Source organism: Chionomys nivalis, chromosome 12 (genome assembly GCF_950005125.1).
Source record: "Chionomys nivalis chromosome 12, mChiNiv1.1, whole genome shotgun sequence".
NCBI classification, from domain to species: Eukaryota; Metazoa; Chordata; class Mammalia; order Rodentia; family Cricetidae; genus Chionomys; species Chionomys nivalis.
The window spans coordinates 71278067-71302828 of NC_080097.1; the positions used below are offsets into that span (position 1 = coordinate 71278067).

Genomic DNA, 24762 nt, shown 5'->3' on the forward strand with positions numbered 1-24762 from the left:
GAAAATATCTGTATATAATAAATCCTAGCTTATAAATGTAGTTTTGTTTTTTTAGTGGTAGCATCTCTAACTCGTTCGCGACTGTTTCCTTTTGCCCCCTTGTACTGTGAGCGCTGACACTCGAGGAGAGCACACCTGGCAGAACTGGAAGAACTTGGAGAGCAAAAATGATTTTCTTAGTTCCTCTAATAATTTTTAAAACAAAAGGTGATCTTTGGCATAGAGTCATACTTTAAAGGCATTGATATGCATTTATATCAGGTAAGCAACTCTACAGATATGTTGAGAGCTTTGACAATAATCAGCTGAAAGGAAATAAAGGAAGCCTGAGTGTACAGGATCAACTTAAGGTTTACACATTCAGTGTTGGGATTGAACGCAGTAGGTAAGGGAAGAACATCCAGGAAAGGGTCTCGCTCCATTCATCTGATTATTGACTTCTGAAAGTAATATTCATGTCCTTGGAAATGCTTGTGGATAAATACTGGGAAAGTCACTCTCTCTTTCTGATACTCGTTACTCTTGAATATGTGGAAAAGAGGAAAGACTTGGCTGTAGTTGGTTAAAAGCAACTGGAATTATAGTTTCTACTGATTTATCCTAGCAGCACCAGCATCGTAATCTGCAAATGCTATCTCCTTTACACAAGAAGTATCTTTCAGACAGGGCTGCCTTACCATTCAAGGCTCTTAAGGAGCAAGCCCTAATTTTTAGGGCTTAATTTTGAATGGACCTTCCAAACTTAAAAGGAGCCAAGTGTGGTTGGTAGGTGCTAATACTTTGATGCAGGCAGATTGTTTGAACCCTGAAGTTCAAAGGCTAGCCTGACAGCATAAAAAGATCCAGTCTCAAAATTAAAAAAAAAAAAGTGGGGGCTAAGGAGGATTACAAACAAACACATACCTATGTATTTTTAAAGTCTTGTAAGAAGCATATAGAAAACTGCCAAAGCCTGGGGTGATTTGGTTGGTTAAAAATAAATGCAGCATTTCAGCTCAGAAATTAAAAAAAGAAAAAGGAAGGAAGTAAGGAAGGAGGGAGGGAGGGAGGGAGGGAGGGAGGGAGGGAGGGAGGGAGGGAGGGAAGGAAGGAAGGAAGGAAGGAAGGAAGGAAGGAAGGAAGGAAGGAAGGAAGGAAGGAAGGAAGGAAGGAAGGAAGGAAGGAAGGAAGGAAAGACTAAGAATGAATGCTAAGGCGTCAGCACAGACCTCCACTGGCAGTGACAAAGCATAGAGAACCTGGGAGTGGCCCCATTGGGAGGATGGGCAAGATCACACCCCAGCTACTCTGCTCCTCTAGAGGCAGAGAGCACCAGTGTGTTTGCTGGATGGTTACCTTGGCAACCAAGCAAGGCAGGATGTGAGGCAGGAAGTTTCCCCAGCACAGATATTACTCAGGGGCATGGTAAAGACAGAATAGTGATTTCCTCCTGGTTTTACATCGTGAGGAACTAGGATTACATGGGGGGAAAGCAGGAAATGAATGCAGGCCACACAAGCTGACCCTCCCCAGAGACCACCTTATCCTGTGGTGATGATGCATGGCCCAGGGAAGGCAGGCAGGGTCAGCAGCAACATGGAAAACCCAAAATAACTTTTGGAAGCACAGTTAATTAACTGACTTGTCTCAGCTCTAGTCTAGGGCCTAAAGGGGGAAAGGGAGTAGGTGAACTGTAAACAGAGGGGTATGTTCCCTGGAGCAGAGCATGGCTTCCAGATAGTGTTCACTCTTACTCTGAGCTTATGCAATCCATGGGCTAGAGACCCAGTCTACTGTGCACAGGAGTAACTGTGAGAGTACAGGGTTCGTACAGGACACATTCCGAAGTGTCCATGACAAGAGTGTAAATGTTTTCTGTGTGAGAAGCCCCCATTCATTTCTGGTGTGTGAGACCAGGAATTGATTTCTACTCCCAGTAACTCTGAACTCATTCTCCCTAGCAGATGCTTATATACCAGCCATGATTGGCTAGGCGCCTACTGGTACCAGGGAGTCTTTCTGACCCAGCGCAAAGTAAATCCAGCATCTGTTCGAATTTTGATTGAAGCGGCTTCTGCTTCTCGCACGGTCTCCTTCACAGACTGCATGAGGTTCTGGGCATTATGAACCAGCATCTCTGTGGCCTGTAATAAAAGAGGCCCATTACTATAGTCTCTAATGCCATGCTGCCCTCAAGAAACCATGAAGCCAGGTGTCAACTAAATTTTAAGTTCCATACGGCAGATATTTGTTACTTTTGTTCACTGCTCTCCACTATTTGGACAAGAGGCATTTAATAAACAATGAACAAAAACAATCAAACCAAGCAACCAACTACATTATAAATGTATTCACATTAATTTTCCAAACACACAAGCTTAGAGGTAGGGATCTAGCTAGAAGTCTGCTCACATTCAGACAACTCAATGATTCTCTAGGGAAGTAATTATATCTTTAAGTCATAGATCTTTTGAGGACTTAATGAAGGCTATAAGTTTCCCAGAAAAATGTGTCACATGAGTTGAAATGTGTACATAAACTTCAGAGGGCTATGGGGAAAGAACCTATCATCTAAATTCCTAATATTGCTTGTTATTAGGAAGGCTCTTGGGCCCAGAAAGGCTGGGAGCCATGCCAGCCAAACTCACACAAAGTCAGGGTCCCACTCAAGACTTCTCTCCTGTGTCCTGTGTTTGCCCCCTTCTACCACACCATATCTACTCTTTTCCACTTGATGAAACACACAGTCAGCATGCATGTTGTTAATTCATTTCCTGTGCATTAGCATGAACAGCAGTTGTATCTTTCCTCTCCCAGCTTCTATCTTTAGGCAGAAGACATTCCACTAAAGTAACCCAGTACCAAACTCCACTTGCAATATCTGGAAGTTAGGGATATCGGGAAGGCGAGAGTTAAAATCACAGTAGTGTATGGGAGAGCGTCCTTCTTGTTCCTCGGGGTGCCCCTAGCCTCTGTAGAGGTCGGAAGCAGTTGGTCTCCCAAATTATCTGTGAGTTCCCTAATGGGAAGAGATTGTCTCCCTCCTTTTAACTTTTAAAATGATGATGGGTCTGCTGTGCTCTCTAGGGAAACGGGGAGTGTGACCCAGAGTAGGGCCCACCAGAGGGGAGATAAGAAAAGAGTGGGTTGCTGCATTTTTAAATTTGAGGTATGTTTGTCTTAAAGCTAAGATTAAACAACAAAGAAGCTAGAGGCAGGGAACCCAGAGCAGCAGCACATACCTGCTCGGATTCCTCGTCGCTGATGTTGGTCCGGCCCAGCATGGTAGCCTTCACTGTGGACAAGATTTTGAGCTGGGTGCTTATAGTTGGGATTCTCTCACACACCTAAAGAGAAAGTTTCATTTGGTGTTTGTTAGTTGTCTTGCCCACAAGTTCCTTGGAGGCAAATATACCCAACTCCATTCCCAGTCATTGGCATGCAGGAGTACTCAATAAAGGACCAGCCCTGACCCAGTTGGTTCCTATATGGAGGCATTCAAATTCCACGGGGTTAGGACATAAACTTTCAGTCTGTTTTTTTTTCCCCACACATTGCCCTTGCTGCTGTTTGCTTCCTTATTCACCCAAATTTCCTCTCACCTTTTCCCTCACATTCATGCTTCCCACTCAGATGCACTTTCTCTTCTCTTCTTTCTCTCTCCCTCCCTCCCTCCTCTCCTGTCTGGACACAGGGACACACACACACACACCACACACACACTTATTTCCCAAGTACCTGTAAGAGATTGGTTCTAATCCGCTTATCTGTACACTGCTTGGCAACCTCCTTGGCCAGCCGAGTCACCTCATCAGAGGCTTTAGCGATGTCCTTGGCACACTGAATAAGTGCCCGCTTGGTACCACTACCCCCTCTTACCAGCCGAGACATCTCTGCCATCAGCAGAGCCATGCGCTTGGCTGCTGCAATGATGTCATTGCCCTAGAGAGAAGCAGAGATACCAGAGATACAGCATGAGCTCTGACCACATGCTCGTCGAGTTCAGTAGAAAAACAGGAGGAAGTCTGCTGCTCTCGCAGCCTCTGGCAGGCTAAGGAAATGGGGAAAGCACTGGAGGGAGGACAGCAGAGAGGACGGGCACTTGCCCCAGCACTCAGTGAGTGAGGAGATCCTGGATGAAAAGACCCAGAGATTAGTCTGAAAGGACGACGTGGGTGCCCCGGGCACAGCACTGAACAAGCAGTTGAGCATCTCCAGGTTAATTGTGTCAATAACACAGGGCCAGAGCCAAGGAGTCGGCCACACAGGCATCTTCATCTCTATCATAGGGGAGAAAGCAGCTGAGCTGGCCAGCAAGAGGAGGCTTTCTAAGTGCTAAGCATCCTCTCCATCTCGGCTCTTGTGAACAGCAGCCAAAGACTTAAACTGCTTCACTAGAACTTAGAACCCCAGGTTCTCAGCCTGCAAGGAAAACTAGAGAAATGGACATTTTCTCATCTAGACTACTTTGGCCTCCTCTACCTCTTAGCCTGTTCTTTAAAGAGCAGACTATTTTAACCATTCCACATTAAAAGAAAATTGATCCCACAAATCAATTTGCTGGTCTCATCAGCTAAGTGAAGCCTCTAATTAAGGAATGTTCACTTAGGAAGATACTGAGGGAGGAATCAAATAAATAAACCTGAGCCAGACTCTAAAAGGTTGACCCTCTCTCATTAATGGCAATTTGTCTGAGATTTGGCATTTGGCTTACTTAAAACCCTCATGGGTCATAATAAGGAAATATTTAAGCAACTTATTTTATGTCCTTAGCAACCTAAAAGCACAGCAACTACAGTGTTTAACTGAATGGCCAAGCCCCACTCGTTTGTCCCCCTCATGATTTTCAGTTTCTGCACCGTGCGGTAAGGCACACACAAACCATGCCACTCCGGTGCTCTGCAAGGACTCCACAGGCACCATGAAGCGGCTCATCATTGATGTGGGAAAGTACACGTCACAGGAAACAAACTGAGGCTAGAGAGGACACAGGTTTTAGAGGAGGTCATGAGGAAAGGCGTGTGTTAGCTGAAGCCCTCCCTCTGGGAGAACTTCAGTGCAGACCTGAGGTAATTTAGGATTACATGACTTTGGTTAGAAGACAGCACAGTGCCAGGGTTAGTTATTACCCACCATCTTCAGACACTTGCAACATGCCATCTTTAAATAGGGAAAAAAAACCAAAAAAATGATCACTTCAAAACCTCTAACTCTCCAAACAAATGTTAGTTCAGATCCAAGGCTCTGTCACCTCAGTGATAGCCTTGAGCTTTCCCTGTGGCCACTTTCCAACCCCTCTGAGGTACCTGGAAAAGCAGTCAGTGAAGCCCCTGCCCCGTGGGCTCTCACAAAGGCCAGCATCTGTCACACAGCCAGGTGCAAGACAGCAAGCAGTCCTCCCCAGAGACGCTGCTATGTAAAACTGCTTTTGCCCTGATCAACTCTGCCTGAGTCATCAGGGTGAGGTCAGTGGGAGCCAAGCAAAGCTCAGTGGTCAAGCTAGGGGAACTTTCAGTGGTCCCCAAAGGCTCCTGACCTAGAAGTCACTGAGAGATGCATTTATGGCTTCCTGAAGCGTTTACAGATCCAATAATGGCCACAAAAATGGGAAGAAAATGAATCCTTTGAAAAGTGACCCCATTTCTCTTTATTCCCTAAACATAAATGCAGTTCATTCGGACATTCGCAAACCTATCAGACTTGTGAAGCCAGCCCTAACAACAAGGTGCAGACAGACAGTTGCCCGCCCGGCTCAGACTCACAGGACCCACACAGATAAGGAGTGATGCAAGGTGTCAAGGCTGCACATGGCCGGATGCATTTGGAGCAGCCCCCAACCGGGGGTACCATCAGTACCTTACTAGACCACTTGGTAGCTTCCCGATGCAAGGACTGAGCCGCGGCCAGAATGGGCTGGTTGACCGGCTGATTAGATGGCATTAACAGCAGCTCAGGTTCGTAATCGTCTTCCATGTCAGAGGGGAAAGGGAACCCAACAGCATCAGCCGCATCTGCCTCAGTTACAACTCCTATACCCACCTGAGCAGCTGGGGTAACCGGCTTTGTCGATGGTAGGGAGGGTGAAAAACAGGGATAGTGTTAGTAAGAACAAAAGGACTTTGGAAATGGAGCTTCAGCTGGTTTAGTAACCAAAGCTTGCCTGGGATGGGAAAGGAAATGGCATGCTCTCCAGGAGCCAGGTGAACCAAGGTTCAAAGACAGGAACTCAGTCTCCAGCCTAAGTCACCTTGAAATAAGTGAATACATTTGCTTTAGCAGAAGACTTCCAGAGAAGGCAATGTATGCTTGTTGCTGAAGTTAAACATGACCAGAATCACATGTTTGGGGAACCAAACAACCTTGAAAAGAAGTCCAGAGGAGAAAAGTAGACACAGCCATATAAGCTGTTTGAGAAGGAAAGCTGAGCATCCTCCTAAATCAGATTCTCACTATTCCGTCACCCTGGACATGCAGCTCTGCAGCTACCAGGCATTTACTAGCTCCTTTAGGGACCAGACTAGAAAAGGCATGTCAAAAGCAACAGCAAACCAAGAAAAAGAAAAAACAGTCAACATAATGGTTCATGAAGAAGATTTACAAAATACACTACAACCACTTAGATAGCTATAAGGAGCCTCAAGAGGATACCTCATCTAGTTCCTACAGCAATGAGAAAAAAAAAAACTACATTTTAGCCTGTCTTTCTCCTTTAAAAAGATCTTCAAAGACAAAGCTTCCACAATATCTTACTGTGGAAACTGAAAGCACCGCCTTCTGGATACAGCCTAAACCTCTCTTTTGTTGAAATCAGCTTCTTGCTCACCCCAAACTCACCTTACTAGTTCACAGATCAGGTGACACATGGACTTGGCAACTAAATGAGGCTAAGCTCAGAGGAGCCCTCATATGAACCCAAAATGGTTGCTTACGAAAGAACAGGGACCAAAAGGGGAAGGACATGAATTTTATACAAAAGGTAGGAATTATAAGGGGTTGGGAAGAGAACAGATGCTTAAAAACAGATGGAATGGAAAGGAATTTAATGAAGTCAAGCCATTTATAAAAAAGGCTGGTAAACAAAGACTGTCTACCCCAAGAACCTGTGATGAGGAGGAAATAATATGTTCACATGGAACTTTATTTAAGGTTCCTACCAGTACATTTCTAGAGTCCCAGGACTCCAGAGGCCAAGGCAAGGAGTCCACATTGGAGACCAGTGAGCCCTAAGCTTTGAAATATCAAAAACAGAAATTCTTGGGCTGGAAAGATAGTTAAGAACATTGACTACTTTCAATTCCTAGCACCACCATGATGATTCACAACCATCTGTATCTACAGTTCCAGGGGACCTAACACCTTCTTCTAGCTTTGATGGGTACTGCACTCATGTGGTACACAGACATACATGCAGGCAAAACACCCATAGGCATAAAATGAAAATAATTCTCAAAAAACAAGAACAAAAATAAAAATTCTTATCCTAAATACAAAGCCCATCTCTAAAAAGTGGCAATGAAGTCGGAAGACACAAGGTCAGTAAGGGTTTAGATATCACCAGTCCTTTCTCACTGTCTCAACCAAGACTCATTCCCATTCCTTCGAAGCAAAGAGCAGCTTACTGTTGCTAAGGTTCAGAATGACAAGCTGCACAAAGACAAATGGACAGATACAAACACATATTCCTTCCCCACCCATACATGGCTTAAAAGCCAGTGAACGCATTAGTTCAGCCCTTCTGGGCAGGGCTCCTGAACACGCTGAGTAGAGCAGGGCAAATGCTGCCTGAGCCTCTCAAGTGTCACCTTTACAGTCCACAGATATTTTTGTGTTCTTCCAAGTATGTGCAGGTTTATCGTAATTAATTTCTGTTTCATTTGAGGAAAACTGACCCTGTTCCTCTCTCACCCACTCTCCATGCACAGTAGGGTTTATGCTGCATGATTCGGGGCTGGAGAAACACCATCATAAATAATTGCACAGGTCAGGTCCTGAGCTCCCAGCTAACAGTTCGAACACTAGTTTAAAAGTGAAGGTCAGAGGGCTGGAGAGATGGCTCAGATTAAGAGCATTGCCTGCTCTTCCAAAGGTCCTGAGTTCAATTCCCAGCAACCACATGGTGGCTTACAACCATCTATAATGAGGTCTGTTGCCCTCTTCTGGCCTTCAGGCATACACGCAGACAGAATATTATATACATAAAATAAATAAATAAATAAACAAACAAACAAACTTTAAAAAGTGAAGGTCAAAGGGGCTGGAGAAATCTCAGAGGTTAAGAGCACTGATTGATCTTCCAGAGATCCTGAGTTCAATTCCCAGCAACCATATGGTGGTTCACACCCATCTGTGATGAGATCTGGTGCCCTCTTCTGGCATGCATGCAGGCAGACCACTAAATACATAATAAATAAATAGATCTTTTTTAAAAAGAAAGTAAGAAAGAAATAAACAAACCAAGGTCAATTTCTAAGGGGGGGGGTAGGCCAACCAGTTCCCCCAGGAAACATATTCAATTGTGGATGTGAAAATAAAGGAATATAGTGGGAATGAAGGTCTAGCATTCAGGGTGCATTAGAAAGAGTTTAGAACTAAGAACCACATCTCACTGCTAAATGAGCAACAGGATTACACTCTAAGCAAGAAAGCTGCCACTCACGTCCAGCACTCAGGGAAACAGACAACGTGGAGCAGAGCTTCCCCTCGTTATTACGTGGACTGTTAAATTAGCTGAGCTGGAGATAACCTGGAGCTGTCCTGAGTATAGGGGCGGGGACAGGGTGATTCTGAGAAAGGACAAAAACACACTCCTTCTGAAACACCAGTCTACCTTCTTCTTCTTCTTCTTTTTTTTCCTTCCCTCAAGACAGGGTTTCTCTGTAGCTATGGAGCCTGTCCTGGAACTAGCTCTTATAGACCAGGCTGGCCTCAAACCCACAGAGATCCACCTGCCTCTGCATTGCAAGTGCTGAGATTAAAGGCGTGCGCCACCACCGCCCGGTTCTATCTGCTTCTCAATGCAAGAATTGAAGAAAATGTACAGATTTCATCTAGCAAAGCCCACAAGAGATACTTTCACAACTGAAGTTTTGCCAGTTAGTAATGGAGATTGGAAAACATTCAATAATCCAAGAGGATAAACCTTCTAAAAGAGACCCAAAATGCCAGAAGTCAGAGCCGATACTAGTTAACAAAGAGGAAGAAACTCTTCTTTAGCCACAGACATCCCAGCTTTTACTTCTGCCCAAAGAGAGGCAAGAGTCAAACACTCAGACTTCTCACTAAGTCACCGGTAAAAAGAACAACATATTGCCTGAAACACAGGCAGTACAAGAAGGAAGGTGACTCCCATTAGACTTCTCCCTGGGTTGGGGTACGGTTCTCCGTCCTTCCTGAGGAGACTCCCATTCTGGACAAGGGATTCTCAGAGCTCACCTTGCTAGACCATTTCCGAGCTTCATCGTGGAGCTGCCTGGCAGCCATCATCATGGGCTGGTTAATCACCTCCCCAGCTTTCTGCTCAGGGAACTCTTCATCCTTCTCTTCTGGAGGAGGGGGCCTGGGTGGAGGAACTTCACCCTCAGGAAGAGGTGGCTTAGGAGGAGCAAGCTCATCAGTTAGCTGCAAATGCGAAAAAACAGATTGTCAGTGTAAGCCCTAGCAGCTACTACCAAAAACCAATCTTGAAAATCTGCCCACACTGATTCCATGTAAGATCACCCCCACCTAGCTATGAGGCCTATGTGTGTAATCACAATAAAAGGACATCTTCTTCTTACAAGAAGACAGCTATGTGTTGGTCATCTCCCGTGGGAGGCATACACAGCATTACCAGATCAACCATTCCACAGTCAATCCCATAGAAGATCTAAAGCCTAGTTCTGGTTCTGGTTGCCAAAACGCAAATAAAAGACAATAACTTCTCATTAGAGCTTCAAGTTCTGCATCTGCCACGTGATCTCTACAACCCTAATTCTAAGTGGTGTGACTCGAAGGAGCCACTTACCAGGAATCTCACCCTCCTGTGGCTCCTACCATCAAGAGCCTCAATGGAAAGTGTACAGAAATATTGAAACTGGGAAACTACCAACCTCACCTATGTGTAGCGATCCAGTTTTATCCTTAGTCAACCTGTCATCTTCTTTTTCTTTTTTTTTCCTTTTTTTGGTTTTCTGAGACAGGGTTTGTTTGGTTGGTTGTTTTTTTTTTTTTTTTTTTTTTTTATGTGTGTGTGTAACAGCCTGGTTGACCTGGAAGTCACTCAGTAAACCAGGCTGGCCTTGTACTCACAGAGATCTGCCTGCCTCTGCCTCCTGAGTGCTGAGATTAAAGGCATGCACCACCACTGTCTGGCTATATTTTCTTTCTTAATATCAGTAAAAGATATCAGGTTGGAGCCAGGCAGTGGTAGCGCCATGTCTTTAATCTCAGTACTCAGGAGGTAGACACAGACAGATCTCTGTGAGTTTGAGGCCACCCTGGTCTACAGAGTGAGTTTCAGGATAGCCAGGGCTACACAGAGAATCCCTGTCTTAAAAAGTCAAAAAGAAAAGAAAAAAGCCAGGCAGTGATGGAGCACGCCTTTAATCCCAGCACTCGGGAGGTAGAGCAGGCAGATCTCTGTGAATTCAATGCCAGCCTGGTCTACAAGAGCTAGTTCCAAGATAGCCAGGGCTACACAGAGAAACCCTGTCTCAAAAACAAACAAAAACACTCAAAACAACAACAACACCAAAGAAAAGAAAACATACCAAAGAAACACAACTATTGTCTTGCTATGCTGTTCTCCAATCAACATATTTCCAAACTGCTAGCTAGAGTAAGATCTGCATATGATCATCACTATTTCTGTTTCCATGGTCTGCAACTGCAAAAAATTACCCAGCTATCTTATTCTTAAACCATGGGAAAATATATCCATGATACTTAATGAGAAAGAATTACAAAAAAGATTCGAGGGCCTGGAGAAATGGCTCAGCAGTTAAGAACTACTTGTTCCTTCAGAAAATATAGGTTCAACTTTCCAGCACCCACGGGGCAGCTCACAACCATCTACAACTCTGGATCCAAGGGATCTAATGCCTCTTCTGGGCTCCGAAGGTACTAGGCATGCAAGCAGTACAAAGCACCTATACATATAAAATTTAAATTTTTCTTGGTCTGGGGAGATAACTGAGCACTTGCCATGTAAGCATGAAGACCCTCGTTTGATCCCTGGTACCCAAGTGAAAAACACAGCATACCCCAGCACTCTGGAACAGATCTCTGCGAGATCACAAGGCCAGTCAGGTCTACATAGTAAGTTCTAGGACAACCAAGGCTGTGTAGAGAAACCCTATCTCAAAAACCCAAAACCAAAGCTCCAAACAACAACAACTCGGCATGGTGGTATGTGCTTGAAACCCCAGCCCTGGAGAGAGGGAGACAAGCAAATCCCATGGACTCACTGGCCAGCCAGCAAGCCCTGCATCCCACGGAGAGGTTCTGGTTCTCAGACTGTGGTGGGACAACACCTGAAGTCGACCTCCATCCTCCGCAAGCACATGCATGAATTGCATGTGGTCCTGCATGTGTGTGCACACACACTTTTTTTAATTATTTAAAAACGAGTATTAATTTTGTTACTAAAGAGAGAGAGAAAGGCTCCAATGCTGCGATTCCCCCACTGAGCAATCCTCACCACAAATGTACTCTAAGCTGGTACCACATCACTCCATCACAACTGCACTTACCTCTGCTCCCTTCTCACCCTGCCACGTGGGCTAATATCACACAAGCACATACACAAGTGCTGGGTTACGATGCCATACAATTCAGGAGTGAAAATCAAGATCTGTCTCTAATTCATCACATAAAGGCTACCTACACAGGCCACCTGGACATGCAGACTATAAAAGCAGATCTGCCTCGCGCACAGGCTCAACCCCGGCTGCTCAGTTCCTCCCATCTCTGAGTATACTTACTCGGAGCTGTTCAAGGTCTGGTGGAGGAGGTGGGAAGTCAGGCTCCTGAGGTTGGAAGGCTTCTCTGACCTTGGCCACGGCTCCCAGGATCCGATATCCTGAGTCCAGGAAGCTCTTTTGCAGGCCTAAACACAAGACACTCTCACTTTCAACTGGGCAGGTCAGGGCCCACAGCACTGCCTGCCCAGCAGAAGAACGGGTTCCTATTAATGAGGCTGGATGTGAAGCTGCCAGTAGGAATCATGGCAGTGACAAGGCAAAGGGAAGTAGGGCAAGCTAGGGGCCCTGAGGAGTGTCACAGTGCAGCTGTTCCTGCAGTGGTGAGGATGCCTCTGACAGCACAACTTAGGTGTTTGGGAGAATCCTGGGTGAACCAGGCTCAGGTGGTACCCATCACTTCTCTTATGATGAAACATGGTCATGAGCCAGGTCTGCTGAGTGCAGAGCACAGGAGATGTCGGCTCCAGGTTGAGTCTGTAGCTCCCCAGAGTACATCTCACCTTTCTACGTCTGTGCTCTAGTTGGCATTCAAGGTGCTAACCCTTATCTTTAACTGCTAAAATATTTAGAAACTCCAATGAAAAGATCAAATGCATCCACAGTGATGGTAGCCCACGAATTTGAAGAAGATTCTGCCTGGGCCACTAGTGAGTCAGGCCGCCTAGGTTCTCGCCGATGAGATGGGAAATGTCCATTTCCAAAGAAGGACTATACATGATTACAAACAAATGAGTAAATGCAATTATCTCCCTTAGTGTACTGAAACTATGATCAAAATGTAGCTGAAGAAAACTCAAATTCCTCCAGATAGAGCCTAAGAAACCAGAGTTAATTTAAGCACTCTAGATCTAACAAAAACAAGATTCTCTAGAAAGAGAGGTCACAGTGAGACAAGTAGAAAAGAAGCCACACCAACTTCACGAACTAAACGGCTGGCACGTGGGTGGCTGATGTTTTGTTTTGTTTTGCTTTAAGTTTCCAAAGTATTGATTACAGATTACGATAGGAAGCCAGACAATACCAAGAAAGTGCAGAGATACTGATCCAGAGATTGACAAGCATGACAGTACCGCACAAAACTGAACAGAAGATTAATGCAACATTCTCAAACTAAATGTCTACAATTTTTTCTTTTGATTTTTTGAGAGAAGGTCTCATTCTATAGCCCTGCCTGCCCTCAAACTGGCTAAATAGCTCAGACTGGCCCCCAAAATCAAAGTTATCCTCCTGCCTCAGCCTCCTGGTTGTTGAGATTACATGAGAAAGCACATCAGACATTGTCCATACTTTTCCTCCCAGATTCTGTGTGTGGTGGTTGTGGATAGCTATCTTTTCCCATCTTCACCAAGCTCACCTTGCAGTTAGGATGAAAGACACCATGCACTGTTGCTTACCAGGGTCAGAGATGTTTCCAGCCACAGCCTTGGCATCCATCACCATCGGGGAGATTGTTTTGCTCAATTCATCAGAGGCAGCTTTCACAGCCTCGCGGAACTTGGGGTCCTCGGAGTTCTCTACCTCCCTCTTAGCAACCAGCAGGATCCGGTTGGCTCGACGAGCAATGCTGGTTGCTCCAGCGACCAGCATCTGAGGTTGAATATTGGCCATGGCTACCTTACACTTGTCCAGGTCTTTTTTAATTGCTTCTTCAGAAGCATCCAACAGAGATTTGGTGTCAATAGCCTCGTCCACCAGCCCTGTCAAGAAAACAGAAATGGAACTGAGTTTGTTTTTAGAAAACAAAGACTCTAAAACACTGTTGTCTGTCTGCTTCTCATGAGAAAGTACAACACCCAGAATTCTCTTCTCAGTTCAAAGCTCTTCCTACAAAACTGAAAACTTCCACGTGAACAAAACAGCTTTAAAAACAGAAGTGCAAGCACAGTCCAGGTCATTTGAACTCAAGACTTATACTGACCGTGGTCACTGACCCTCTTATATCCACCACAGACAACCAGAAACACAACGACATCAGGAGATGCAAGGGATTGCGTCTGAAACCTTCACCGCATCACCACCACAGTATCTGCTAAAGACATTTTCTCCCTTCCCATCTCACTCTCCGGCCGTCTGTTGATTGCTGGCAGCTTGAGGTGCCTAAGATGAGCCCCGCGGAGAGCTCCAGTAGCCCTAACAGCCTGCTTCTTATTTCTTTACCTCTCTTTCGGCACTTCAAGAGCTCTGCTTTCATCTCTGGCTGCTACAGACCCCTGACAGCAGATTCTACAGGGACAGCAAAGAGCCCACACTCCTCCTCTCTGTCCTCTGTCCTCTCCCTCCATAGAGATGAGGGAAGATCAAGATTCAGGGGTTCTTCTTCAGTCGCACAGACACAGGTGTCTCCTTTTTTTTTTTTTTAGAACTATGTAGTTGATAAGTTGGAGGAAACTCTGAGACAAGCTGGGTTAAATGGTAGCTACTGTGGTTCCTTGAAATCTGAAACCTCTGCAAATGACAGAGGCACTTACTGTATCCACAAACGCCGCCTCCCAGCCTCTGAAACCAAACTCTAGCTGGAACTGGGCAAAGACACTATTCAAAGAGAAGATAGGAGCTGTAACAATGAACATCACACCAAAGGGCAGTGTTAAAATAAAGAGACTCAAACAGTCCCTCTTCCAACACAGCAGCAAAGCCTGAATGAGAGAGAAGCCGCCACCACTCCGCAGCCTGACTGGGGTCACTTTATCCAACTACAGTTCATATAGCCGTCCTGCTGAGGTCCTCAGAACTCATGCATCAGATCAAAAGAATTTCACAAAATTCTACCTGTCATCTTTTCAACATTATCAATCCACTGGTTCTTCATGGTCTCAAAATGTTCATAAGCAGCTTGATTACCAGGGTTCCTCAGTAAGATGCGCGCGGCAGAGATGACCTGTCGATGACAAAGCAGTCTTCACATGCCAGGGCACCAGCACAGCACACTCCAAAACAAACCCACAGAAACACTTTCCTACATTTCTCCTATAGGTGGCACCAGGAAACCAAAGTTGGTAAGCCCCTTCAGGCTGACCGCAGTAAGTTTGGTGCCATCAACAGACCTCAGAGGAGGCCCCTCACAAGAAAGCTTTAGAGTCACTGCCAGGTTTGAAGAAAAAAAATTAGGTGACAAAGTAAATAAACATTCATTTAATATTTCAGAAGAACACAATAAAACTGACAAAAATTTAAGAGTTGATGTATGTCTTCATATGAATTCTTTCATCTTAAAAAGAAGCAAAGAGAAACTAAAAATGAAGTTAGGCAATGTAGTTCAAACCTGTAAGCCCAGCATCTGGGGGCCTGAGGAAGGAGGTTTTAGTTTGGGTTGGTTTGGTTTTTGGAGACAGAGTTTTTCTGTGTATCCCTGGCTGCAGGCAGAAAGATTTCAAACTTAATGCTAGCCTGCACTATCCATATAGGAAGACCCATATCTCAATAATAAGAGAAAAGGTTGGCATGGCAGGCATGTCTTTGATCTTGTTACTGTGGGGACAGACAGTGAGATCTCTGTAAATTCAACTCCAGGCCAGCAAGGCTTCACAGTAAAACCCTGTCTATAAAATACAATATTAGCATGAAATAAAACATTACTCAGATCTGATTTATGAATAACACTGATTAAAACACCTGTTCACAAGTAACCAAAGAATTACTCAAATTTTACTTAGAATAATATTAACTAAGATACTGTTCAGTTAACAAATTGCTTTCACGTTCCTTACACGAGTGAAAATTTACATCGACTCCGTGAGAGGTGGGGTAGGTAACACCTCACTTCCGAGAGATTCTACACGGTCTTGTTAGTGACAGTGTTTGGGAAAGAAGCACTGAGTAGCTGGTAATTCAGTCCACACACAGCGCACTATGAAGGCTAATTTCACGGAGTTCAGAGAGCTGGAATGCATTTGAGTCCAGATCTGTCTCTAAAGTCTTCATTCTTTCCAAGACTGGAGTTTGAAGTCTAGTTTTCTGGATTGTTTCTTGGTTTTAGAAGCACAAGGACAATTGTACTAGAGTTTAAAAAAAAAAAAAAACCCACAGGGTGGGCAAGCTGTAAACTCGGCAGCTACCTGAAGGAGATAATAGCAGGAGAAAAGAAAAAAGCCATTTAAGCTGGCATGGAGGTCAGACACACGGCAGACAAGTGGCCACATGGAAGGAGAGACGCTTTAAGAGGAAAAGTAAGAAGCCTGAAATATTGGCGGGAAAGCCCAAAGTGTTCAGGAAAACATGTTAGAACAGAGATGGAAAGAAATAAAGAAGACTTAGCTTTTCTGAACACTTCAGAGAAGCAAGAAGACGCACTGTCCCCGTGATTACGGCCTTAAACTTCTGCCCTTCTAGGGCTTTTTTTTCTTTTTTTTAAATCTCAGTCTTGTGCTGAAATTTTGTTTTGTTTGGTGTTTTATGGAAGGATCTTGTTTTTTCTTTCAATTAAGAATGCTCATATTATATGGAAATTTCTAGAAAGGCTGGATGAAGCTAGGCATAGGGGTGCCTGTCATCCCATATTCAAGGCACTGATGTGACCTTTTCAAATGGGCTGGGCATGTAGCCCAGTGGTGGTGTGAGGTCTTTGCTTCACATGTGAAAGCCCTGCATTCCATACTCAAGGAGGGGGAAGGGGTGGGGGGGGACGGGCAACATAAACACACGTGGACCATCTCCTTCCCTCTCCAGAAAAGTTCCCACGAAAGCTAGAATCACAGATTTATACAGGCCAGCAGAACAGGCACTTAATAAATGTAATGGATTTTACTGTGTTAGTAAGAGAAAGGGGGAACCAACACCAGATGATGCTGAGCAGCTGGTCTTCTAAAGAAAGCTGGCTGGACATGGTACTGCACACCTAGAGTTCCAGCGTTAGTACAGCCTTGGCTACAAACCAAAAGCCTGCTCAGAACAAGGGGAGTGGGGGGGAAGGGAAGGCAGACTGACTTATCAGAACATTAACTCTTTCCTGTTTGTGTTCTCTCATTTTCAATCTTCTTTTGTTCTTAAACTTCCCGGCTATGCTTTTAATTAATTATACACTTTAGTTATGTGATTGGGTATAAAAGGAAAGCTAGCGATGGAAACAGCTCTTCTTCTCAATCCCCTCAAAGAGATGCTTAATACATATATGTGATGGTGGGAGGGCTGCTTTACTGCCTGCTTTAAAATAATACTGACCATTATGTAAAAATACAAACAGTACAAAAATATATAAAGGGCCTTGGGGGCTGGAGAGATGGCTCAGCGGTTAAGAGCATTGCCTGCTCTGCCAAAGGTCCTGAGTTTAGTTCCCACCAACCACATGGTGGCTCACAACCATCTGTAATGAGGTCTGGTGCCCTCTTCTGGCCTTCAGGCATACACACAGACAGAATATTGTATACATAATAAATAAATAAATAAATAAATATTTTAAAACTATATATATATAAAGGTCAAAGTCCTCCATAATCTAGAGGTCACCAAGTTTGACCCAATAAATATGTAAATATGGATATGGGGTATATGTGTATGATGTGTGTATATATGATGTACATGCAAGCCTTTGTGAATGTGCCACAAATGGTGCAGAGGTCAGAGGACAATCCTGGTCTTTCTTTACCCTCACGTTCCAACTTTTTGGCAACAAGGGTCTCTTTGTTGTTCATCACTGTGTATGCCAGACTCACTGGTGTGCGAATTTCCAGGGATTCTCCTTGTCTCCACCCACCATCTCACCTTGGGAACTCTGTATTACAGACATACCCACCAGGACTGGCTTTTACATGAGTTCTGGGGATCCAGGCTCAAGTCCATATAATTATGTGCCAAGTGCTTTCCTGGCTGAGCTATCTCCCTAGCTCCGCATACATTGGTTTAAGATTTGTTTTTATTACTTCTAATTATGCATAGGTGTGTATGTTGCATATAGGTGCCCATGAGAGTCAGAAGCATAAGGTCCGCTGGAGACGGAATTACATCCTGTTATAAATGACAGGGGTGCTGAGAAGCAAACTGGGGTCCTCTGGTGGAGTCCTTAAGATGGCTCTGCTGTGCTATCTCTCCAGCGCCTCCGCAGACTTTTTTTAATGTGATCCTAACAGAGCATCTAGAATTAATTTCATCTGGTAAATACTACGTGATGATACTGAAACGAGGAGTGAGCAAAGTTTAACCTGGGGAGTGAGTTCTCGGGCAGTCTTCACTGAAGCCTGAATGCCTTCCACCGTTGATTTATTGGCAGTACCAACGGCAGCCGCCTTCTCCGCTGTGGCTCCAAGCCTTCCTGAATGGTTTTCAAAGTTGGCTGCCCTCTCATCAAATACCTTGAGAAAAAAAATAAAGACATCAAGGAAATTTATTTCAATATAATGCACCAGAAAGTCTGAGAAAAGATCTTTCAAATCTGATTCTGAAACTGCTCAAAAATTTGAGATGACATCAAATCTTATTACTAAGACAACAGTCAAATGCCAAATCTTGACCTTTAGATATTTCCTCAGAGGTTCAGCCTTAAGCATCACATACACATACAGAGACACATTCATGAATTTTCATTCAAACTCACTTACCAAGAGCAAGCAGGATACACACAGAATTACGTACTTTCCAAAAGTTCACAGAATGTAAAGACTAAATAAATAATCTCATTCCCCAAAGGTGTCGCTCATGGTTTGAAGAAGACAAAGCACTCCAGGCTCGACTGTAGGCAGCTGGGGCATCACAAGCCCCCGTGTATCCACAACGAGCCCTCTAGCTCCAGTCTCCTTCCACGTATCACGTTACCATTACTGTTGTAAGCCTGCCCCTGACCCCAGTGGGAAAGATGATAGCTCGTGCCATTACCAGAGTGAACACAAAGGCGAGGGGGGTGATTTAATCAGTCCCGCTGCAAATCCATCTACTCAGCTGCTCAGCTGGGTCTCTGAATCTTAAAAAGGTAACTTCCCTTCCCTCGTGGGTATCCTGAGAGACTGTACATCAAAGTAACTATTAACTCAAAATGACAAAAGGCTTTCTATTTGCTTTGGTGACATTAGGATCAATAACTGGAAAATAAGGTATAGCAAACAGTACTGAGCACGCCAGGAGCCTGGCAGAATACCTCTTTTTTTTACACTCTACTGGGGGTACTTGAAGGAACTACTTCTGTAACTCTGACTCAGGTCAGACAATCTCTAAAGGTTCCAGTTCGACGGCAAGCTCCATTCTCATGCCAGTGCTCTACATCACCAGCTGCAGTCAGCCTAGCCTGACCTCTTGTTTTGGTTCCTATTAGTCAATGCTCACAAGGTTTCTTACCCTTGCTGATAGCCATACTAGAGGCTTACAGGTCTGCTGCCTACTTTGGTGGACATTTCAAGCCCAGGCTATATCTGTTCTCCCTTTAACTGATGCATTAGATTGCTTTCCTATGAGCTCAGTCAAAGTTTACTGACTACCTACTATTTGCCCAGTCTTAAGATAGGTATTGAAAAGTAATGGAGAAAATAATTATCTGCACCTAAAAAGGTTCACAACCTAGCAGCAAGTCCAGAAACAGGATTTGTAATAGGTATGTCACTACGTCAAACAGCAGAGCCGCACAACGATCTCAAGGGAGTAAAAGAAAAGGTACTTGGTCCATCCAGAAAGCAAAAGAACACGATAAAGGATAAAGAGAAACCAGGCAGAAAAGAAGCTGGAGTTCACAAGGTAGGGAGGGAAAACAAAGACACAGAAGGGCTGAGTATGCAAGACATTACACACAATTAGCTACTGCAGGAACACAATTAGCTACTGCAGGAGCATGGAAAAGAGATAGCAACCTGTATGAAACAATCATAAAAGAGTAGTAAAAGGCAGGCCACAGGAGTTGATAGCTAGCTAGCATGCATGGGAGTCCTGGAGCGGATCCCCAGTACCCCATTAGTCAGGGGCTATGGCACAATCTAGGAGAGCAGCACTGAGGAGGGTCAGGAGTTCACGGCCATCCTCAGTTTTCTAAGGTCCAGGTCAGCCTGGGGGGTACATGCACAACAAACAAAGACATAAACAACATCTTAGCACAAAGCTCCAGCCTTTGTCCTGATGCCTACAGAATGGCTTAGCCAGGGGAAGATCAGGAATGGGAGAACTCCTCTTCCCCAATTTGGTGGCTTAATGGGTGATTCGACGACAACAGAGCTAAGCAATCATCCAGGAGTGGCTGCTTAGCCAAGAATCAGAATTTAAATCGTGGCAACATGATAGAAAGAATTCAGAATTATTGGTGACATAAATGAATATGCCTGAGTTATCTATTGGTGTGAGTGGCTAGGGAAAAGCTGCAGGAAACAAACCATTTCCCAGGGAAACAGCATGTGCTGAGGAGCTTAGGAAGCGTCTACAATCTAGGTTCCAGATAGACAAGACAGCACAGCGTTGGATCTCGGAATCTGAAATTTGGAAGCTTGGATGAAAGAGCAGCAAATCACCCTGGTGTAAGGGGACTATGAACTGAACCACCTCCTAACTTAGGAGTCATTAAGAAGCAAGATCACAACTTTTACCCAAAATTGTCACATCTTGGGTGGCCCTCAAAACTCTTCTCGTCTGTGGCTAATAAACGGCTAGAAAGCCATCAGCAAGACCTTCTCAAAAAAAAATAAAAACCAGTACAGCACACCAAGAGTGTCACGGTGAAAATCCAAGTAACACTTATTTACAAATCAGGCCTTCTGGGGGTCTTTTTCCTGAAGAGTTAGCTTACTAGCATATCACTAGCCTTCTGTTCACTGTAATGACTCTGGCTTCACTCTGGGACAGGGAAGAGTCACTGGAAGGGTTTGCACAGAATTATTACATCAAATGAGTTTTAAAAAGTGTCCTGACTTACGTTGAGTCTAAAGTGCCCTACTCAGAAAGCTGTGGCTAGAGCGATCCTCACCCTTCCGGCCTGGAGTGATGCCTTGCCAACTTTTACCTTCTGAACCAATGCCAAGGATACATACTTTCATGCCATGCTTCTTGCTATGTGGTGAAAAGCAACCTCACCTGCTCTAATGGCCAGATATGCTACAACAGGTAGTTAAAGACAGACATAACTGATACTCTTGGGGGACTAAATATTTCCCCCTTTTGCCATTCCAATCTTTCATCCACAAGCAACCTACGTACTTCAGATACCTACCTCTTCCCGATTGGGTGCATCAGGAGGAGCTGTGGCCGCCACTGCCAACAGCTTTATGGGAGTTGTGGTATCGCTGAAAACATCAGACACCTCTTGGGTCATAGCTTCCTGCATCTGGGCTTTAAGATCCTTAAAAATAGTTTGCAAATGAAATTTATAGCAACATCCAAAAGGCATATCCACTAATTTCACTGATACACTCATTAATTCACTTTCAAAATTATTTCTTGAATATCAAATATGTATAAGCACAGAGCTAGCACAGACTTAGTTATGAATTCTCTTCTCTAAGGGGCATATATGATTCCTTTCATGATAGACACTATGAAATGATAATGAAATCACAGGGCTGACCCAAAGAAGGCTCTAAGGTGAAACAGAGTTCCTCACCATTCCCAGGTCTAGCCAAGCCTGGTGATGACTATATTAACTATTTGGAAAATATAGTAACAAATTTCTAATAGCTTACTATATTAAAAGAAATGAAAAAATAGTAAGGTTTACAGAAAAACTCAATAACCTCCACGCACATGCATATAATCACTGCACTCAGAAGGTCGTTATGAAGACTTCCAAGAGTTCAAGGCCAACTTGGCTACAGATTGAGATGCCCTATCTAAAAAAGTAAATACTGACTAAATATCAGTAAAATGATAAATGCAGCCGGGCGGTGGTGGCGCACGCCTTTAATCCCAGCACTCGGGAGGCAGAGACAGGCGGATCTCTGTGAGTTCAAGGCCAGCCTGGTATACAAGAGCTAGTTCCAGGACAGGAACCAAAAGCTACAGAGAAACCCTGTCTTGAAAAACAAAAACAAAATCAAAAAAATGATAAATGGCCGGGCGGTGGTGGCGCACGCCTTTAATCCCAGCACTCGGGAGGCAGAGGCAGGTGGATCTCTGTGAGTTCGAGACCAGCCTGGTCTACAAGAGCTAGTTCCAGGACAGGCTCCAAAACCACAGAGAAACCCTGTCTCGAAAAACCAAAAAAAAAAAAAAAAAAAAAAAATGATAAATGCATAGAGCAAAATCATGAAAGCTCTCTCAATTAAATGAACTTTAGAAAAACACTAGTTGCTGCCACTTGGCTTATTCCTAACAAGCTCTAATCTCCTTATATATTTGGTGACATTGTTTTAATTTTCCCTAAACCCAAGAATCTCAAGTCTCAGGTTGAGGTGGGGGCAGCTCAGTCAGTGAAGTATTTGCCTTGCCACATGAGAATCTGCGTTTGATCTCCAAAACCCACATTAAAAACGGCTGGCACTGGAGAGGTGCGGATAGGCAGCTCCCTGGGGGTCACTGGCTGTTCTCTCAGCAAGTTCCAGAACAATGAGACGCCCTGTCTCAGAAAATAAGGGTAGATGGTGCCTGACACCTGACTGGCCCTCTGACCTCTCCACACACATGTACACACTACAAAAGTCTCTTCTGCCTGCTGCTTCTTTGTACTAACAGGCATCAAAAAGTATCCCACGGTCTACCTTCAAGGAGTCTTGAAGCTGGGATGCAAGTGCTCTCGCCTGCGGACTCTCCCCTTCCCCTCGGGCAGCCAAGTCAGCCAGTTGGGCTGCTAGCTGATCTACACGGTCACACTTGGCAAGAAGATCTTGGCGATAAGGTCCCATCATGACGTTGGCCAGCCGATGCCCTTCAGCCACAAGTCCACGGATGGCAGCCTGACCTAAACCAAGAAACACAAGTTCACATAGATGCAGGAAAGGCAACTGTGATGCTACTCCAGATTCTTTTAAATACCATTTAATAGGAGTACAGGACTCTCTGACAAACTATAACTCTTTGGAAATGCAGAAAAGTATAAAGAAAACAAACTATCCATTAACTTTTTAGAAGTGGGGGAAGTGTTGGGATTAGACCCTGAGCCTCATGTATATCTAATACTGACCAACAACCCAAGCCTAACTTTTATACTTCACTCCTCTTCTTTATAATGAGAAATTTCCACTTACTACATTTTTTTAATGTGAGATTCCCCTCTGTATGCTATGAATGTTTTATTACCATTGGTTAATAAAGAAGCTTCTTTGGCCTATGGCAGGGCAGAATATAGGTAGACAGGAAAACTAAACTGAATGCAGAGAAAAAGAAGGCGGAGTCAGGCAGAGGCCATGTAGCTGCCAAAGGAGAGAGATGTCATGTAGCCACCCAAGAAGCAAGATGTGAGGTAACAAACCATAAGACTCATGGTAAAATATAAAATAATAGAAATGGGTTAATTCAAGATATAAGAGCTAGCTAGAAATATGCCTGAGCCATCGGCAAAACAGTGTTATAATTAATATAGTTTCTATGTGATTATTTGGGTCTGGGTGACCAGGACACCGACGCATGGCCTCCATTTACACCTTTTAGAATACTTGTCCAACACACACAAGTCTTAGGTTTGGTCCCTAGCACTATAAAAGCAAAAATCCAAAAACATGACCTAAAAATATAGGTTATGTTTTATTATATTAACCACAACTATCTTGCCGCTTGCTATATCTACAATAATATTCATATTGTTTACATATATTCTGATAATAACTCCTTAGAAATGAATTGATAAAATAATCTCCTAACAATCCAATTGCTGCCCAGTGGGTATGCCACTTTAACAGTACTAAGCATAGAACATCAGATCCGAGTGTTCCCGTCATTTCATTCCTACACAAGCTCATGCCCTGCCCAGGTCTCCAGCCCCTCACTGGCACTCGTCCTCCTTAATTCAAAGGATCATCTTACCCACTGAGTGTAGGAAAGGGAAGTCTAACCTTCAGCCTCGGCAGATATGCTAGCCAATCATGAAACAAAACTCATAGAAATCTATTCCTAGGTCTTCTTTAAAAAAACCTAACTTTTAAATTATTATATTTTCAACATTCAGTCAGGTCAGGCATGATAGCATATGTTTTTAATCCCAGCACTTGGAAACCAGAGGCGTTCAAGGCCAACCTAGTCTTCACAGTGAGTTCCAGGCAACAACTAGAGTTACAATAGAGAGACCCTGTCTCAAAGAAAAAAAAAGATTCAACTTTTACAGGATGCTGTGAGGATATCAAATAGTTTTTACTGTCATTTCCAAAAACTATATTTAACTAGGTACTTGGTAAGGACTATAAAATCAGAAATACTCCAGGATGAAAATATACATAAGATTGGTAGCAATTAGTTCAAAGTTTCAATTATGACACTTTTGTCAGCTTGTCCACAGCAAAATCATTTACTTTCTAATACTTCTTGGTTAAATTATAGAAATTTTACTAGCTGCATTTGGAAATAAAACCACACTGAAAAGTTACTTCCCAGGTCTTGAGAACCCTTTCAGCAGTGAGGCACACATTTGTGCTGAGACCAGCCCTTACCAACTCCACGGTCGTCTACTGTAGGATTATCAATCCACCGCTGTGCTTGTTCAATCTTGCCCTCGAGGTGGACAGCTGCCTTGGCGGGTCTGCTGTTGGCCACAGCCCTGTTGGTTTTGGTCTGTAGGTTCTGCAGGGCCGTGGTCACCTGTTTAGCCAATGCTCTAGCCTCTGGGGAGTCTCCTTTCCCCCTGCAGAAGTAAAAATGACCATCCAGTATAATTTACATTGTAGGCACAATGATGTTGAGATAATTTAATAGTTAATAACATATTAATAAGAATGGAAGTTGCTAAATGATTATTAAATTAAGTTGAAATGAACTCTTATTTAGCCCTTAAATATAAATG

At 44.0% G+C, this 24762-nt stretch overlaps 1 protein-coding gene across 2 annotated transcripts in view; it reads right to left on the minus strand.

Moving 5' to 3' along the window:
* Positions 1–95: 95 nt before the first annotated feature.
* Vcl (vinculin) overlaps positions 96–24762 on the minus strand; it is a 101783-nt gene continuing 77116 nt past the window's right edge. The window contains exons 11-22 of one of the 2 annotated variants that reach the window (XM_057786821.1): positions 24413–24603; positions 22532–22731; positions 21049–21177; positions 18074–18223; positions 14709–14817; positions 13334–13636; positions 11940–12064; positions 9412–9597; positions 5836–6039; positions 3718–3921; positions 3222–3326; positions 96–2123 (exon numbers count right to left, since the gene is read on the minus strand). In XM_057786821.1, coding sequence (XP_057642804.1) covers positions 1977–2123; positions 3222–3326; positions 3718–3921; positions 5836–6039; positions 9412–9597; positions 11940–12064; positions 13334–13636; positions 14709–14817; positions 18074–18223; positions 21049–21177; positions 22532–22731; positions 24413–24603 — 2053 coding nt within the window. In that variant the 3' untranslated portion in view covers positions 96–1976. The remainder of the gene's footprint in view (positions 2124–3221; positions 3327–3717; positions 3922–5835; positions 6040–9411; positions 9598–11939; positions 12065–13333; positions 13637–14708; positions 14818–18073; positions 18224–21048; positions 21178–22531; positions 22732–24412; positions 24604–24762) is intronic. The other variant, XM_057786820.1, reaches the window with a different exon arrangement.